The 19048-nt window shown below is 38.0% G+C and overlaps 1 protein-coding gene across 1 annotated transcript in view; it reads left to right on the top strand.

The window, feature by feature from the left end:
- The window catches only part of LOC115433213 (glutamate receptor 4-like), a 343230-nt gene that overhangs the window by 169341 nt on the left and 154841 nt on the right, over window positions 1-19048 (top strand). Inside the window, exons 5-6 of the mRNA XM_030154500.1 lie at window positions 10396-10449; window positions 12462-12620. Coding sequence (XP_030010360.1) covers window positions 10396-10449; window positions 12462-12620 — 213 coding nt within the window. The remainder of the gene's footprint in view (window positions 1-10395; window positions 10450-12461; window positions 12621-19048) is intronic.

Raw genomic sequence — 19048 nt, 5'->3', positions numbered from 1 at the left:
CCAGAATGTTGGAATACAGCACAGGTGTCAAACATGCAGCCCGGGGGCCAAATCCGGCCCGCCAAAGGGTCCAGTCTGGCCCACGGGATGGAATTTGTGAAATGCAAAAATTACACTGAAGGTATTAACAACACTGGTCTACAAGGAAAATGCTTCCAGAATAAAAGTAATGAAATTTTATCTCATGAGAGTCACTGATAAAGAAAAATCATGTAAAAAATGCTGGTTGGCTGAACTTTCCAAGATACAGCCTTGGGTCAAAATGTGAAATTCAAGAATTAACAAGAGAATGGGTTTGACTCAAAAGGAATATTTGTCTCAGAGCTACAAGATCTACTTCAAAACACTGTCTGCACATTAGAATACATTCACTTTACAGGTTCTATTTAGTGGAAGATTTATAAAACTATTATATAAATGTACATAAACCAATATATATGTGGAATAACACCTAATCATATACCTTGAAAACATCAGCAAACCGGCACTTTTGTCATTTATTTTCCAATTAATCTTATTAAAATACGTAACATTTAGCACATGTAATCTCTGAAGCAAATCTTTTTTTTTTTTTTTAATGTAGACCAGTGCAATCAGTGGTGTCAAAATCATTTTAATTCAGGTTCCACATACAGACACATACAGTCCAATTAGATTTCAAGTGGGTCAGAACCAGTAAGATATTATCATAATAACCTATAAATAATGACAACCCCAAATTGTTTCTTTGTTTTTTTAGGTGTAAAAACGTAAAATTACATGAAAATGTTTACATTACCAAACTATACTTTTACAAAAAATGGGAATAACCTGAACAAATATGAACAAACGGAAATGTGTCAAGAAAAGTAAATGCAATTTGACCAATATTCTGCCTGTTACTAAATGTTTTGTGTGATTGTAACGCACATGTGTAAATGATAAACTGATGAACTGAGGCAGAATATTGTTAAAATTGCATTTGTTTTTCTTAGGACAATTCAAGTTGTTGATGTTATTCAGATTTTTACGGGAACTTTGTAGATATAAACCTGATCATAATATAATTTTACTTTTTCCCTGTTATTATTTTACTGGTCCGGCTAACTGGAGATCAAATTTGGCTGAAAGTGGCCCCTGAACTAAAATGAGTTTGACCCCCATGGAATACAGTGTACTGGACGTAGATTCATAGATTGGTGTTACAAGGCTGGTTTCAACTTCTGAAGCTGCAAATATGGTTTGAACAGACTTTATTTTATTATGATCCAGAGAGCCAACAGTCTGCTACCCACAGATATACAACAAAAGCCCAAACAAGTGTGTCTCAGTATGAACACAGGAGCATTCAGATGGATTTCAATGAGTTCAACCAAAAGAGAACCACATTTATTTTGAAACAAGATCTAGATTTGTAATAAATCAGTGAGCTGCGCTTTACCATACATACATATGCACTTTATTATGCATTTTATTCTGCTCGGCTGCTAAGGAAGGTCTTTTAAAAGGTGAATGTGTTTTAAGTGTCTTACTTCTGTATGTGTTTTTTTATGTCTGTTTTTTATATATTTAACTTTTCTTTTCTTTTTTTTTTACTGGGACCTGAGTACACATTTCGTTCTTCCTGTGCTACAATGAATGACTGACAATAAATTAGGGATGCACCGATACCACTTTTTTCCAGACCGAGTACAAGTACTTACATTTGAGTACTTGCCAATACCGAGTGCTGATATGAGTACTTAATAATCCCATTCCAGTTCTTAGTTCCTTTTGTAAATGTGCTTTATTGTCGTTGTCATTAGTCTCACTTGAACAAAGTGCTGCTACTGACATTTAATGTTGGAATGAGCATTTCTCAGTCAATCCACCAGGGGGCGCTGCTCTGAATTACCCATACTGGAAAAATAACACAAAGAAAACTAAAGTTTTTTGAGAAGAAGAAAGTCAGTAATAATAAACATGGAGTCGACAGAGGTAACACTAACGTGATACTAATGTTGATACTGATGAGGGTAGTTGTCCTAAATGTGTCAGTAGTTTTTCTCTGACTCTCACAGTGGCTCTTTGAACAGATCCTCTACCTCCACGGTTCTGCTGGTATTCTCCGTCTGGGTACGCATCCTCCAGCACCTGGAAAACGGATGGAATGTACGCAGAGGACGAACAGAATACTCCATCTGTGTCTTTAATGTAACTTTCAGTCAGTGTTACTTTTGTCACCGTCATTTATTTCGTTAAATCTCCACATTGCTGACATTACTCCTCCGCTGCGTACCAAAGTTATTATCGTTAAAGAAAACTAACAAAATGGCAAAAACTAGATTTGAAAAAACATTTTCGTTAACTGAAATAAATAAAAACTATAATTAAAAGAAAAAACGATAACTAACTGAAACTATTGTGTGCGTACAAAACTAACTAAAACGTATAAAAATTCTGGATAAAATTCCCTTCGTTTTTGTCTTTGTCAGTGTCGGATTGATATGAAATTGACTTATTTCACTCGAGCAGTTTTAGCCGGTGGCACCATTTGATATTTAACAGTCCGTCACTTCTTGTTTAGAGTGGTCTTCTGGTCCCCACTTGACCTGGAAACATGGAAAATAAAGTTGAGAGAAAGCAGCAGAGTCCTGTCTGGGATTTATATGAATATGATGACAAGGAAGATAAAAGATATGAAAAACTAAATCAAATACTAAAACTAAACTAAAACTAACCATTTAGAAAAAATCAAACACTAATAAAAACTAGCAAACCTGTTCAAAAAATGAATTAAAACTAACTGAATTAGAGAAAAAAAAATTTAAACTAAATAAAACTAAACTATAATGAAAAATCCAAAACTATTAGAACCCTGCTGCGTACCTGTTGCACTTAACTGCGAATGTCACGCTACCGTAGGTGGTATCGGTGCGGTTGTATCGAAGAACTTTTACGAGTACGAGTACAAGTACACAAACTGAGTATCGGATCCGATACCCGATACTGGTATTGGTCTCAGTGCATCCCAATAATAAATGAACCTTGAACCTTTGTCACAATATCTGGTTCAAGGAAAGGTGTGATCATACTTGGATTGTCAGGTTGTTCTATTGTATGGTGTGTGTGGGTGTACATGGGTGTGCAGATGTGGGTTGGTGTACAGATCAAGGTTATTATCATTAATGAAAACTAACAAAATGACGAAAACCACAACTGTAAAAGCATTTCCGTTAACTGAAATAAATAAAAACAATAATTAATAGAAAAAAACGATAACTAACTGAAACTGTATTGTGTGCTTATAAAACTAAAACGTATAAAAATTATGGATAAAATTCCCTTCGTTTTCATCTTTGTCAATGTCGGATTGATATGAAATCGATTTATTTCCCTCAAGCAATTTTCTCTGCTGTCACCATCTGATATTTAAGGGTCTGTCACTTGTGGTTTCCAGTCGTCTTCTGGTCCCCACTCTACCTGGAAACATGCAGACTAAAGTTGGGAGAAAGCAGCAGAGTCCTGTCGGGGATTTATTTGAATACGACGGAGAAGAAGAGAAAAGATATGAATAAAACTAAACTAAAACTAAGCATTTAGAAAATAATGAAAACTAATAAAAACTAACAAACCTGCTCTAAAAATGAATTAAAACTAACTGAATTAGAGAAAAAAAAGTCAAAACCAAATAAAACTAAAGTATAATGAAAAATCCAAACTATTCTAACCTTGGTACAGATGTAGGTATAAGTGGGTGTGTGTTTCTGTGTGTATGTGACTGTATGTGTGTGGGTGTACAGGTTTGTAGGGGTGTGTTTGTGGGTAATTACAATCTATATTGTGTAACATGTGATTAGGCACTAACAGCCTGAGGACTGGAGAAGCAGTGGCTTCTTCCCACTCCCTTTCAGGCACAACAGTTGTTCCTTTTTCTGTTGTTCTATTTTTTATTTTTTTTGTCTTGTTTTATTTTTTTCCCTAGGTTTTGTATTATGTTTTTGTCTGAAATAAACTAAACTAAACCTTGTAGACACAACAAGATGCACCGACCAGGGAGGTGAAATAACATGAATAAAACCCCACCTATTCAATGAATACACTGAAAATCCATCTTTTACCATGAAAACTAACAAACTAACAACATCACATAGATTGGCCAAGCAGAAAAAACAACTGTAAAAAATATACAGTCCATCAGATATAGTACTTTATAACGTTCACTATAACCCAAGGGGTGCTGCTTAAGGGCCTTGTCTTATTAGTGTTCTGCTGTAGAATGCTGTTTCAGGCGGTCTGATAATATCAAATTAACTTCATAACATGAGCTCATGGTTCAGGTGCACTAAAGCTTTCTGAGTCGGACTGACTTTCCTACTCCTTCCCATAGCCCCTCCTGTGTTTTCCCCAATTCTGCACTGTGCAGGGTCAATCCAACCTTAAATAAATTATGTTCCTGTCGAACTAAATTGCAGATCCGGCTAGAAAACAGGGATTGCAAACATCTGCTAAGGCAGCTGAATTCCACACAACACACTCTCATCCATACTAACTTCCATATACCATCCTCTGCAATCATAATGGCTTCAAGGACATGATGAATAGTAATGACTTCCTATTATTCCTGTCACCCTTCGAGGTCAAACTCAGGGCTTTTTAGATCTTGGCCTTTTACATGAATCTTTGTAGAAGTAAAAAAAAAAAAAAAATTAACTCACAGGGCACAGACTAATTTTCTTTTGAGAATTAGTCCAGCTATGCAAGGCTAAATGAATTTGTCTATACAAACAATAAAGATGAACTTTACTTGTACTTAGGGATGTAATGATTACCGGTATAACGATAAACCACGGTAAAATTGCAGACGGTTAGTATTACCGTTTAAATTCGAATTATCGTGATAACTGTGTTTGATTACTGCACTTTTCTGGAGAAAACGCCTATGGAAAGATCTGCTTTTATGTCAGATATTTGAGCATAGTTTTAATTTTTTACAATTTTGATTTTCTATGCCTAATATTTGGAACCAATATTCACTTTTAAAGTCTTTGAAAAGGTTCGTTAAGCATCTGTGTGATATTTATGCAATAAATCATTTACATTTTTCAAATAGGATTTTTTTTTTTTCATGTGTGTTTTTTGTCCTTTTGTGTTGATATAGTTGGTTAAAGTGAAAAAATAATAGGCAGATGATATAGATGAAGTTGTGCTGAATAAACAGTTCCCAAACATGGGTATAGTAAACATTTGTTTATATAGTATATAAAGGCAAAATCAAAAGGACTGAAAAATGGACAAAATAGGCTCAGACCACTAAGGGTTAATATTTGAATGTTTCTGCAACAGAAGGTACATTGTGCCAATTATTATTATTATTATTATTAATATTATTATTATTATTATTATTATTATTATTATTATTATTATTATTATTATTATTTTGTTTGTTTTTGTTGGTTTTTTTTTTCAAGGTACAATTTGGTTAAATTATTTCAGTGTGTGTATCAGTTCTTTTTGAACATTTTGGGCACAGTTTCAATAATACCCCGATAATAATGATAATGATAATTTTGGTCACAATAGCCGTGATATGAAATTTTCATATCGTTACATCCCTACTTGTACTTTTCGAACTGCAGAGGTGGCTGACCTCACCCTGCCTGCACCACTAGAATGTACATGTAGTTTTCAGATCAGCACCAATAACCAACTATACTCACACAGGTTCAGGCTCAGATCTATATTGAATTACTCCCTCACTTATGTTTGTCTCTTTCTGTTTTTGAGTGTTTGTCCTAATTAGCAAGTTGTGAACTTGAACAGTCTGTTCTAATCTCCAGTGGAGTTAGCTGGCATGAGCACACTCAGAATAAGTTGTGCATCGTCGTCCTCCTCCTGTCCTCTTCATTCCTTCATCCCTCCATCCTTCCCTGGGCCAAATGGTATCTCCATAATTGTTCAATTATTCAGCAAATCTCCACACTGACATCTGCCATAGTTCAAACTATTTGCTGTGCAGATGTGTGTGTGTGTGTGTGTGTGTGTGTGTGTGTGTGTGTGTGTGTGTGTGTGTGTGTGTGTTGCCATATTTCAAACTACTTGGTGGTCCAATCAGATGCCACAGCCCTGATACATGTTTCAGTGCATGTTTGTTTAAAATATCCTGTTCAAATTTACATCAAACTAATTAATCCTAATCCAGGACATGGATTTGGCCTCATTAGCTGCTTATCAACAGTTTATTAACAGTTAGTACATAAGGCTTCCAAGCAACCAGATGTTACTTTGAACATCAGGAAATCTGTGAGTGCAAAGCTGTTTCATTTACAGATGGACAAAAATAATTTGCTTGCAGCTCCATGCTCTACAGACTGGATCAGAGCTGTTTTACTGAATGCCTACTTTGTACTGACTAAAAGTTTCAAAGTCAAAAAGTTGAACTAAAGCTATTGAAAAATGGATGTTCTTCTGCCAGAGTTTGGAATGTTTTCATTAACTCTCAAGGTTTCTCTCTTGGCTGCAGGAAAGAGTCATCATGAGGCCTTAGCTTCCGTTTTCAATGCCCAGAGTATAGACACAGCGCATAATCAACTTTCAACATGCATGGTAATAAACAGAAGCCAGTGTAAGAGTTAAGACCTGAAATTAACAAGATGGGTCAAGTGATATTGTTAAGTAGCCAAATCCATAGTTAGAGGTGGTTATAGCAGCTATAGTGTACAAACTGATTTACTAACAGTGCACACTAAGGGCTGCATCTTTCAAACGTGCAAAATAGTGCATCTGCATCTGCATCTAGTTAGTATGTTTGACACAATGAATATGTAATATGAGGCATTTATGTTTATGTTTATGTTTACGCATTTGGCAGACGCTTTTTTCCAAAGCGACTTACAGGGGAAAACCAATTAAATCACTCAATCAATCAAATTTTATTTATATAGCGCCAGATCACAAAAAAGCTATCTCTTGACATTTTATATATAGAGTTGGTCAAAACCAGACTCTAAGTCAATTCTACAGAAACCCAACAGAATCCTCCAGGAGCAAACACTTGTGACTGGTGACAGTGGCGAGGAAAAACTTCCCTTTAACAGCAGAAACCTCGAGCAGACCCAGACTGAGGAGGATGGCCGTCTGCCTAGACCAGTTGGGGTTAAAGAGAGAGAGTAGAGAAGGGGAAAAAGAGAGAGCGATAGAGATAGGGACTGGGGGAGAGGGGGAGAAGGGGGGAGTAGGGGGAGACACATGGAGGCGGTTGAGGATAAGTGAGTGGTGATGATGAGGGCAGGGAAGAGGCCGGACCACCGCAGCAGGTCCAGAGATAATCGTGAAAGAATCTGTGGTTGTCCTGGGAAAAACCTTATTAGAATATTTAAAATGGAATGTTTGAAAGTGCTAGGACAGGAGGTGCTCTCGGAAGAGCTGGGTCTTCAGGAGCTTCTTGAAGATAGGCAGGGATGACTCTGTTCTTGTAGCACTTGGTAGAGCGTTCCACCAACGTGGAACGACCCATGAAAAGAGCCTGGATTGTCTTGTACAAGGTCTGGGGACCACCAGACTACGTTCCCCAGACGAGCGGAGTGGTCGTGGGGGCGACATAAGCTTTTATTAGTGCACCTAAGTAGACAGGAGCAGACCCACGGAGAATTTTGTAGGCTAGGATTAAAGATTTGAATTTGATGCGGGCAGCTATGGGTAGCCAGTGTAACTCAATGAGTAAGGGGTGACATGTGCCCTTTTAGGCATTTAAACGCAATTGTGTGTGCTGGGAGGAGAAAATGTAATTATACTGCTTTAACACACGTGAAATGATGATCAAACCCAAAAGGAATTTTGCTCATAGAAACTGCGCCTGTATTTAACACATCTCAAATGGAGGTGCAAACGGTTTGGATGTGTAATCGCAGACATGGAAGTGGTTATTGTCACAAGAAGGAGACATCGAAACTATTAAACAAGACGCAGAGAACGCATTTTTCACCCTTGTGTGAACATTTTTGGAATGACGGAAGAAAAAATAATTGAGACATATGCCCCCACATACACACACACACACTTTAAGGGATTCTTTTCTACTTTGTCTGATGGTTGTGATTAAAAATACGCACCGACATCAGGCTACAGTGTGACAAAATGATGTGTACCTGACAGGCATTCAATCCAACAACCCCCACAAAACTCCTCACAATGTTACATGTCTGTGCGTCTGGATCATTTTCTTCAGTTTCCAGTGTGTGGTCTCCATGATGACAACCAGTAGCAAACGCAAAATCCTCATTTAAATTGGGCGGTCTCTTTGCACCTGTTGTCAATTGCTCAAACAGTCTTAGTAAATCACCCTCAAATCGCAGTTCAACCCCACGCACAAAATTATAGATTGCGCACGCAAATTAGTACATGCAAACATGGATCTTAGTAGATCTGACCCTTAGTGTATGAAGACCAGGGTTCCTGCCCATTTCATGCTATGCTATTTTTGCATTTTCTCTCTTTTTCTTATCTTAGCCCTCCCCCAAACCCTTTCTATAACCTTAACCAAGTTATTATATGCCTGAGCTGTGCACAAACATAACCATGGTATTGGCATTTTTTGGACCCTTTGTGTAGTTTCCCCATCCAGTCTTATCTCCACACTTAATGAACACTGGGCAAGTGCTGTGAATGGGTCTGACACCCTCCACGATTATTCTGAAATTGGGAGGGGGGGGGGGGGGGGGGGGTTGTTCTCTGGGTTGTTTTGGCTAGTTTTTGGGTGGAGCTAAGTGAAGCACGCTACAACAGGGTATTTACAAATAGTGTTGTTAGAGAGGATTTGGTGAAACATGCAAATGTGGAATTAAATGACTAAATTCCCACAAAATAAAGCACAACACTATGTATGACTGACAGTTAGTGATTCGTCATTGTAGCAGTACTAACGACTTACTGTTTACTGGATTAATTAGGTGACTGTATAAGTCAGTGTGAATTATATGGTCTATGGCAGCGTTTGTTAACATTATCTGAACAAAGCCTCACCAACGGCATCATGAACCTCCTACCGTCCCCACTATCCCCAAAAAATATTGGATGGGGGGAGGGGGGGGCTACCTTATGGTAAAAGTAGCGCACATGATTTGGCTCTATTACATGACGAACCTCAATCCATAAGCTTGGGCGGGGGGGGCTCTGTTATATGTAGGGGTACCGCCCCCCTGGCAAACACTGTCATAGTCCAACCGCTTGCATTTCAACATGGGGGGGGGGATCTGCTGCATCTCCTTTGTACTAATAGCCAGTGAGTTTGTGGTTTTTCGTGAGGTTTTTTTTTTTGTTTTTTTCACTCCTGCCACCCCACCCCCACCCCGCCCCCGAGACCCACTGGTATACGGTAACATCAGGTAATGTAGCCGGTGGTTCAGATGAAGATTTCACTAAGAGGATTGGCTTCCTTCAGAGTGAGCCCCTAGTGGACATTCAGAGAAGTGCAGTTTTTGACACTTCTGTGTTAGCTAGATATTTTAGCCCTGGAGGACTCTGTCCATTTATTATTTCTTCTGACTTTATATCTGGAATAAAATGGAAAAGCTCTGGGTATGAAAGACATATTTTACAGTTAAACAGATACACATTATCGTCATTAATCCTTTGGGTTCACTTCATAAAGCTGCTATCATTAACGTAAGCGTTTATGTGAATAAGTTAGGAACATTTTGTGCCATGTTTTGTTCAATTCAAGTGAAAGGAACTTTGTGTTTTCTATCACTTGTTGGAAAAGTGGTTTAAAAAATCCCAAACCACACAGACGTTCTTCTAAACACATTGTCCCAGTCACATGAGATCATCTTCAGACTGCGCTGTGAACACTGGCAGTACTTTCCCACCCTTTTATGTGTGCAGAGATTCTTATTTCCAACATTCTGCAAAGTGCACTGGATGTTATTCTCAGCTCCAGCTGCACACTGAGTCACATTCAGACAATACATATATTTTTGTATATTAACTTTTCAAAATGCAGCTGGGAATGCTAATTAATAGCACCATTGCACAACCTGATTCTCAGGTCTGACAACAGAGAAGCTGTTAGGGAATTGGTATCATTCTAGTCTTTTCAGTGAGGTTCAAAGCTTTTGCTTCAGCTGAATTCACGCCCTTATTAACCGGATGTCCATTGGGATTTCCCAGCAGATGTCAGCTTTCAAAATCTGTTTTATCACCAGGATGCAGCTCCGTGGTTGTACTTGTGTGTGTGCATGTGTGTTTGTGCCAGAGTGTCAGAAGGCATTGTCGCGTCTGTGAAAGCGTGAAGCGTCCACTTCCTCTGTGAGATACTGACATGAGTGCCCGTTCATTTGTTTAGACGTCCGATCTTCCACGCATTAAAAGAGATGGTGGGCACACACCCGCCTGTCATATGCTTCATTTAATGTAATTAGCTGTTTGTCCTCTTCACAGATTGTCAGTGTGGGGAAACATGTCAAAGGCTACCATTACATCATGGCCAACCTGGTAAGTTATCCGGACCCGTCCTCTGATGGCACTTCTCTGTATGTTCTGTCTCTTCCTTCCTTCTTCTGTGTTTTATGCAGCGTTTGTTCAGTCAGTGCATGTTACTGTGACTATGTTGTGTCCCATTGTGGCTGTTTGGTTGTTGTAGCACTGCCCCAATCAGCCATATTTTTTAAAAGTTTATTCCATAATTTTGACGTGATGCTAAGTACATTAATGTATGTCTCAAGTGGAACAAAATAAAGGAACCATTTTTTAAATCTTCTGTCATCCACCAAGCCACTACTGACCCAGTTTAGGGTGGGCTTACATTTACATTACACAACCCAGATGTTCACTTACATATGAAGTCTAATGCATGATAGATTAATCTTAAATGAAACAAACAATGACATTAGAGTATAGTTATAGTCAAAATTCACTAGTAAGTGGCCTTAGGGTGTTGTGGAGTTTGTAGAATTGTTGTTTTTACCACAAGACCCAACAGTCTATAAAAGTCACAGGTACCAATTCAATGAAATTGCAGATTTCTCAGAATTTGAACATCGGTGAACACAAGTGATATACAGAAACTGAAGCAAACTGTATTGCATAGGCCTTATCAACTTTATATTTGTGTCAATGTACATATTATAGCTTTCTTGCTGATTGTAGCAACACTTTCTATAACCCAATACCCCCTTGAGACGCAGCAATGCATATGTGTCCTCTGGAGTGTCACAGGTTTACTTTTTAAGAAATGTAAAGGATATTCCATAAAATAATTAAAAATGTATCTGAAAAACTGGTGCCTTTTGCTGTTTCCAATCAAGACAATTATTCAGTGTAAAAAAGCCAAAATCTGATAGATTTCACATCAAACCTCAACTAAAGTTTTAGTGTTATGGTAATACACTGGGTATCCACACACTGGAAGGTCAGTGATTTGACCCCCTGACCCCTGTCCACATGTTGAAGTGGCCTTATTATCCCCACGGGACTGTTTCACCCATATGTGAATGTGTGCCAACGGGTGAATGTGATGATAAAGTGCTTTAAGTACCGTTGATGTACAAAGGTCCTGTCTAATCGCAAATTCATTTAACCATGTTGCTTTCAATGTTATTACAACAGAATACAGACTGCTGAAACTGTCCTCAGGACTGATTTGACAAATGAGTTCAATCCAGGGCCGGATTTAGACTTGGTGAGGCCACTGAACTACATAAAGCCCCCCTTTTTAAATGACACCAACTGGTCTCAGAAAGCTTTAAAATATATATGCCTTTGAATTATATGAAAGATTGAAAATATATTGCCTTTTAATGTGAATTAATAATATTCAGTAATAAAGATTGTGTTGTAAAATCACAAAAATACATATTAAAGAATCCTCTAAGTTACAATTTTTTTTCCGTTTTTGATTTACAAAAGCAAAATCATTGATTATGTCACCAAAATATATGCTACACAGCTTGTGGCTTCTTATGCACATGATGCTAAGCGCAGACAATTTTTCTTGAGACAAAGTTGCTTTGAGTTCATTTTTTATTCGCTTTAGCTGTGAAAATGATGAATGAATCATGAATTATCAATAGGCTGCTTACATACAGAACATTGATACTAAATATTACACATCACCTGTAATTCAGCTTTCTAGTCAACACAATTATAGATGATTCATTTGCAAAATTAAAATTTTAAGACAACACACTGGCCCTGCAGATTGTGAGGTCCTAAACTGTAGTTTATTTAGCTTGGACCTAAATCTGGCACTGGTTACATCACAGCTAACACCATCCAGTTTTTCACCTGCTCCCATTTACTTCACATATATTTACAAGTTAAAACAGCATATTTTAAAGGCTCTTGCACTGTATGTCTTGGTTTCCAATCCAGTGACCCATCACCATCTATAGTCTGGCTTTTGGACCACTGTGTCTGACTGCATTACAACTGCTGTCACTTTACCACGTGAGCCTTCGTCCCAGCGCTCAGACCAGGACTGTTCTTTGTCCTTGTTGCTCTTCTAGGGTTTTAAAGACATCAACTTGGAGCGCTTCATGCATGGAGGAGCCAATGTGACGGGCTTCCAGCTGGTCGACTTCAGTAACCCCATGGTCATCAAACTGATGCAGCGCTGGAACAAGCTGGATCAGAGGGAGTACCCCGGCTCAGATGCTCCACCCAAGGTATGTCATGTCAAAATCACAACAGGGCCAGTGGCCCAAAAGCAACAATAACCTCACAGGTATGAATTTTCAACACTCAGAGATAGGGATGGGAATTCAGATCCAGTAGCTCAGTTCTTAGGAATCATTAGTCTGTTTGCTTAATGATTCTGCTTCAGAAGCCTCTAAAGTGTGTTTGCATTTAACCAGTAAAAACAACACTAGGACCATTTCCAACAGTTGCAGAGCTTCCATCACGACAAAGGAGGAAATACCTCCAACTTAGGGGTGGGTGATATAGCAAAAATATCATGTCACAATTATAAAAGAAAAAAATCACAATCTCAATTTTATCACGATTCTTTACATCGATCTTTTAGACTAATTTGCAAGTTTCTGAACAGTGCAACCAAACAATTTCCCTTTGTAAAAGACAGCCCTAAAAGAAAAAAAAATAGAACTGACAATTTAGACCAAAGAACCTTCCAGAACATTTTTAATTTAAATAGTTTGTGCAATTTTGCCAACATGTGCCAAGAACATAAACATACTAAAATATAAACAACACTCTGATTAAGTGCACTCTTGAACATTAAAACTAAACTGCACTTGGGTTTGAGGTGGCTTTCAATAAACATGAAAAGTGAAAAAAAAAAAAAAAAAAAAAAACTCAGAACAAAATATCTATGAAGAAATGCCTGTTTCAGATAATCCTCCAGGCTTACAGAACAGGTGGCTGGTAGCTCTGGTTTTTCTACTGGTACTCAGTGTATTGGGTGGTCTGGGATGGAGGAAGAAGTCCAAACGAGAAGAAGAAGAATCCAGGCACTCCATAAAAGGAATCACTGTGGAACATATGTGCTCCTCTTCTCATAGAGTGCCTTTACTAAATATTTGTACTAAAGTTGTTTGCTTTTGTTTAATCCACCTGTTGGCTCTGGCTGTGGTGTGGCTGCTCTTCTAGTTCAGTTTGACTCTCATACTGTTTGGATGCTGTCCTTTCAGGTTCATAGTGTTGACATACGTTATCTAAGAGTAGCCCGACAGACCTGTATGTGGACTCACCTCATATATATGCTCGGATATGCTCAGGCCCGTTTCATGGGGGAGGGGGCAAGAACAAACATCCCGCCACCTCAAATAAACTTTACGAAAGTAGGGAAAAGGAAAATGAGCTGCACAACAGCAGGAGACTTAAGCCTTAAGTTTCACTTTAACTTCCTACGATCGATGGTGTGCGCATACCAAGGTATTATCATTAACGAAAACTAATGAAATGACGAAAACTAGAATTGTAAAACATTTCTTTAACTGAAATAAATAAAACTATAATTCAAAGAAAAAAATGAGAAGTAACTGAAACTGTATTGTGTGTTTACAAAACTAACTAAAACATATAAAAATTATGGATAAAATTCCCTTCGTTTTCGTTCTTTGTCAATACTGGATTGATATGAAATCGATTTATTTCCCTCAAGCAATTTTAGCTGCTGGCACAATATGATATTTAAGGGTCCCGTCACTTGTGTTCACTTGTGCTTTCCATTCGTCTTCTGGTCCCCACTCTACCTGGAAACATGGAGATTAAAGTTGGGAGAAAGCAGCAGAGTCCTGTCTGGGATTTATTTGAATACGACGGTTTTTGAAGAAGATAAAACATATACAAAAACTAAAACTAAACTAAAACTAGAATTTAGAAAATAACAAAAAACTAATAAAAAACTACCAAACCTGCTCTGAAAACGAATCAAAACTAACTGAATTAGAGAAAAAAAGTCCCAAAACTAAATAAAACTAAATTAGAATGAAAAATCCAAAACTATTTTTACCTTGGCGCATAATTATTGTGGGGTACAGTACATACGGCATGGAACCCCCCCACCTCCATAACCCCCTCGGTTCCACGATCTCTCTGTGTTTTGTCAGATCATCAATAGGTTCTAATCTTCATGATCTAATATCGTGCATATCTACACACCCCTACTCCAGCCTGCACAAACATTTAACCACGCATCCAATAAACTGCACCAATGGAAGCATCTTTGATTGGCTGCTTAGTAAAGAGGGCGGTGACTCTGGAGGAGGAACCTACCAGCAAGTTGTCCTCTGTCACAGCCACTACATTAAACTCCTCCATTTCATCTTGATACTGTTAATGTTAGCATCATTTCACTGTCAACCTCTTTACTATTGTTCTGAATAAATTCCATGTCATATAATTACATTTAGACGATGACGAGGCTCAGAGGCTGCAGCAGGTAGATGTAACACACCTTTACCTACGCTTTTATAAGCCTGCAGGAGGTTTGTTCAAATCCATGCAAAATGTTACTGAATATTGACATTAAAGACGAGTTCATTCCATAATCTAATGGGAATCGATAGGGAACAAATCCATAAGTGACATCGATAATGGAACTGGAATCACCAAATTCTTATTAATTCCCATCCCTACTCAGAGCCATTGAGCATGAAACTGCAAACTATGCTAAAGGGACTGCTGAAACTATGGCTTCTGTTGTGTGTCACCTGTGTAATTGAACATTTAGCTCAAAGTAATTAGAAGAATATCTGAAACTAACATCAGACTAACTGTAGAAAGAAGTAGGTGGGAACTATTTTTGTTTTTAAAGCATCAGCGTCAGTAACTCTGGAGGAGAAAGCTATGCGCTGGAGCCGGGTTTGGTAGTTTATTGGTTTTATCTACTGTAAACTGTCTCAACAAAAGGACTGTTACCCCTACCTGTACTAAGTAGTGTTCTAATGAGTGCAACTCAAACCTAATTATGACTGAAACACAATGTACCGATAAACTGAATAATTAAATTAAATTAAATAAACTGAATAATTAAAACGTTCATGAACTTTGAACTTTGACAAAAAGTTTTCTAAAGAGGTCTAAAAAGTCATCAAATCTAGTGAAAAAAATGGCCAGGATGGACAAAACCAATGAAGGCAGATTGGTAAAGTGAGGTGTTACCCATGAACAGACAGGAAAGATAATAAATAAAAATAAATCCAGAAGGACTCTTTGCTGTAACTGAATTCACTCAGTCGTGCTGCTAGTTTTGTATCAATTTTTGAACAAAAATTAGCAAAAAGTGTCAGACAATGTTGAATTTATGGTTATGCGCTTTAAACGAGTCCTAACAGGAATTCCTCTGTAATATAAAGCCACTGCTAATATGGGTCAGAGTAGCATATGTGTTGAGCTCAGACCCACAGGTTTCATTTCTAAGCTAATGGTGGCCAGTGTTGCACACTGCTGCTAAGGTAGAGAGGCGTTGAAGAACTCAGAGGTACGATAAGGATTTGGGGTAAAAAAAAAAAAAAAAACAACATAGGATTATCAGGGATATGGGGAAATAAGATTTACATTTACAAACTACCTTTAGTGAACATCAACAAATAATTGGCTTCCATCACAAAACAGATTAAATCACAAACTTCACACAAGCCTATGAGCACGTGCACATATTACAACCCTAATATTTAAACCTCAGAATCAGCTCCACATGGAAAAGAATTAAGTGAATTTACTTGCTTACTAAATGAAGAACGTGGGTCATCTTCAAACCTTTCCTAACAATTTTAACCCTTTGGAGTCCCTGAACGTGACCAAATCCAACCAATTCAAGGTGATGTATCAGCAGATGGCGCTTTCACTCAGATGTCAGAGTAATACTGGGAGGTCAGATGTGTTGAAAGGCCAAGTAAAACATACACCCATAAGACACCATTGAAATGAATATTCACTAATATTGTCATGTCATATTGGGGCAGAGAGAGGGTAAAAACAAACCTCTTCAGGAAGTGTTTGCATGGGGAAAAACTAAAATAAAACAAAAAATAAAAACATTAGTGGAAAAGTGAACTACATCAACAATCAGATGTGTGTCATCTTGTGACACCTACTTAGTGTGTATAGTTTTGTGAGTTTTAAAAATTGTTCATTGAACATGTTCGTTTCATTATATTTTGAGACCAGAATGATTATCGCACACATATATGTATATGTGTGTGTGTGTGTGTGTGTGGTGTGTATATACATATATATATATATATATATATAGATATATATATATATATATATATATATATATATATATATATTCTTAGTATTATTATAAATGCATTTTATTCTAAATTTGTATGTAATGTTATTTTCTAAATTGTAATTATGTTTTGGAGGTTTTTAATTTTTATGTTCATTCTATAACAATGGTTCTTTCAACATGTTTTTGGTGATAAACAGAAAAGAATCTAACTTTCCTACTCAGATTTCATGTTTTTTATATGTGAGGTTCAGTGTTTTAATACAGCATGTTATTAAAAAAAAAAAAAAAAAAGGTAAGGGTGTGCGGAACAAAATGATACCAAACAAGGCAATGAAAGCTGTTTTTTAATGAGAAGCATAAAGGCAAAATCCAAAGTATTGAAAAATGGTCAAAATCCACTCAGACTCCTAAGGATTAAAGTTTCAGTAAAATTAACTGAATCCAAGAGCAGAAGTGAAGCTGATGGTCTGAGTTTGAACCATGAATGGCAGCCATGGAAACAACAGACGTGCAAAAACCTCTTCTAATGATAAAGAATATAAAGAAAAACTAAACCATGCAACACATGATCATACGGACACGTACAGCCAAACATGCATTATCAACAACAGCGATCTGCTGTGCTCCCTCCAGCTCTGACAGACTGACCTAGTTCAGACGTACCCATGGAGAGTGGCACCGAGGCCAAACTGCATGTCCAACAAAGATTCTGTTTGTGATGCAGTGGAGTGGAAACAGTGTGAGTCAAACACTGTTTGTGTTCTGTGTGTCTGATGGACTGAGGTGGTTCCAATTAAAAGTTTACATCAACCGGCCATATCGTGTGTGTGTGTGTGTGTGTGTGTGTGTGTGTGTGTGTGTGTGTGTGTGTGTGTGTGTGTGTGTGTGTGTTGATGGTATCTATACAGTATGTGTGTTTATCCCTGCTCCTTTCTTGATAAATTGCTCTCTCTCCTGGAAATCCACTCAGACTAAATGACTGCCCACTGCGTTTGTCCACAGCCTGAGTCACAGTTTTTCTTCTTTCTTCTTATATTAACTCCACCTTCTCCTGGGGCCCATTGACTCACATTGGAAATGAAAGGACTAATGTTCTGCCTTTTGTTTAAGAGGTCCAGGTATCAGCGGGTAGTCCAGATTACTGTGCTCTATGTGGTCTTTAGAGACAAATGCAAATCAGGCAGGTGGAAGTGCCAGACCACCTCTGCATTTCAGTACAATGTCATCGATTGGAGTGGACTCGGCTGTTCAGCAGTGTTTACATTACTTCTCTGAATCGTCACTAGCATCTTCTGTTTTGCTTTATAATTAAATAGTTTTGGAGTAGTGCTCAATGATTTCTAATTTATACAAAGTTTGCGTACTAACTGAGTGACCTCAATGAAAAACAGTAAAATAGTCCCAGTATAATGGATTGTGTCCTTGGTAATAGTCATTGTTAGTCATTGTCTCTTCAACCACACTGCAGCCAATATAATACATACAGCCTGGAAGAAAGCGCCACCTGGGATTAAGTCAGCAAATAGTTCAGATTCTTCCAGTGAATACTTTCTGCAGTCATTAATGTGTTTCATATTTAACCCTTTAACTGATGCACTGAGTAGATTCTCCACCTCCAGTTTAATAGAAGCATAAAGACTGGACTGAGGTTAATGGAAAGGTCATGTGGTCTGATGGGTCCAGACCCTGGTCCAGAGGTGGATGAAGTGATTACCCATCATGCCTAGTGCCTACAGTGCAAACCAGTGGGGGCAGTGATTACCCGTCTTGAAAGTTACAATGAAATATCTTCATCAATGAACCTTTATTGTGTGAGGAAAACGAGATGAGCGTAATGAAAATGGTGGTCGTGTGACGATAACTATAATTAAATATGTAAAGCAATATTGTTGACTAATAAAAACGAGGCTAAATATAGTTTACAAAACAAAAACTGTGATAAAATGTCTCTTCATTTTCGTTAATGAGACGAGACGAATTGGCGATATAATCTTTAGTTGCATTACTGCAGGTGTGTTGTGAAGTTGTGAGGTCCGCAGGTTACCAGACGTTTCGCACCCAGGCGGTTTGCACCTGAAGTCTGGATGTTTCACCTTTCATCTCATGCCCCAAATGTCCAGGGTCCAAAAAGACCTGCTCCCGGTCCGGATCCACACGGTAGAGTACTGCAACCCAAACCAAGCCAGACTGGACCTGATGGGACGAGCTGGGTTTGGACACAACTGTGTCAGGCACGGTTTGGACAGAAATATGCAGCCTGAGCCGGGCTTTACCACAGGCTTCTCCAGATGTAGGCTATTTGTGCAGTACAGTGACGGACCAAAGACTCACTACACTTACCCTCATGAATATTCATACAGAAATGGTAATTAACAGCATATAATGTATTTG

The sequence above is a fragment of the Sphaeramia orbicularis genome, chromosome 14 (genome assembly GCF_902148855.1).
Source record: "Sphaeramia orbicularis chromosome 14, fSphaOr1.1, whole genome shotgun sequence".
In the NCBI taxonomy this organism is placed as follows: Eukaryota; Metazoa; Chordata; class Actinopteri; order Kurtiformes; family Apogonidae; genus Sphaeramia; species Sphaeramia orbicularis.
The sequence above is the reverse complement of the archived record's forward strand: the minus strand, read 5'-3'. Positions and strand labels throughout refer to the sequence as shown.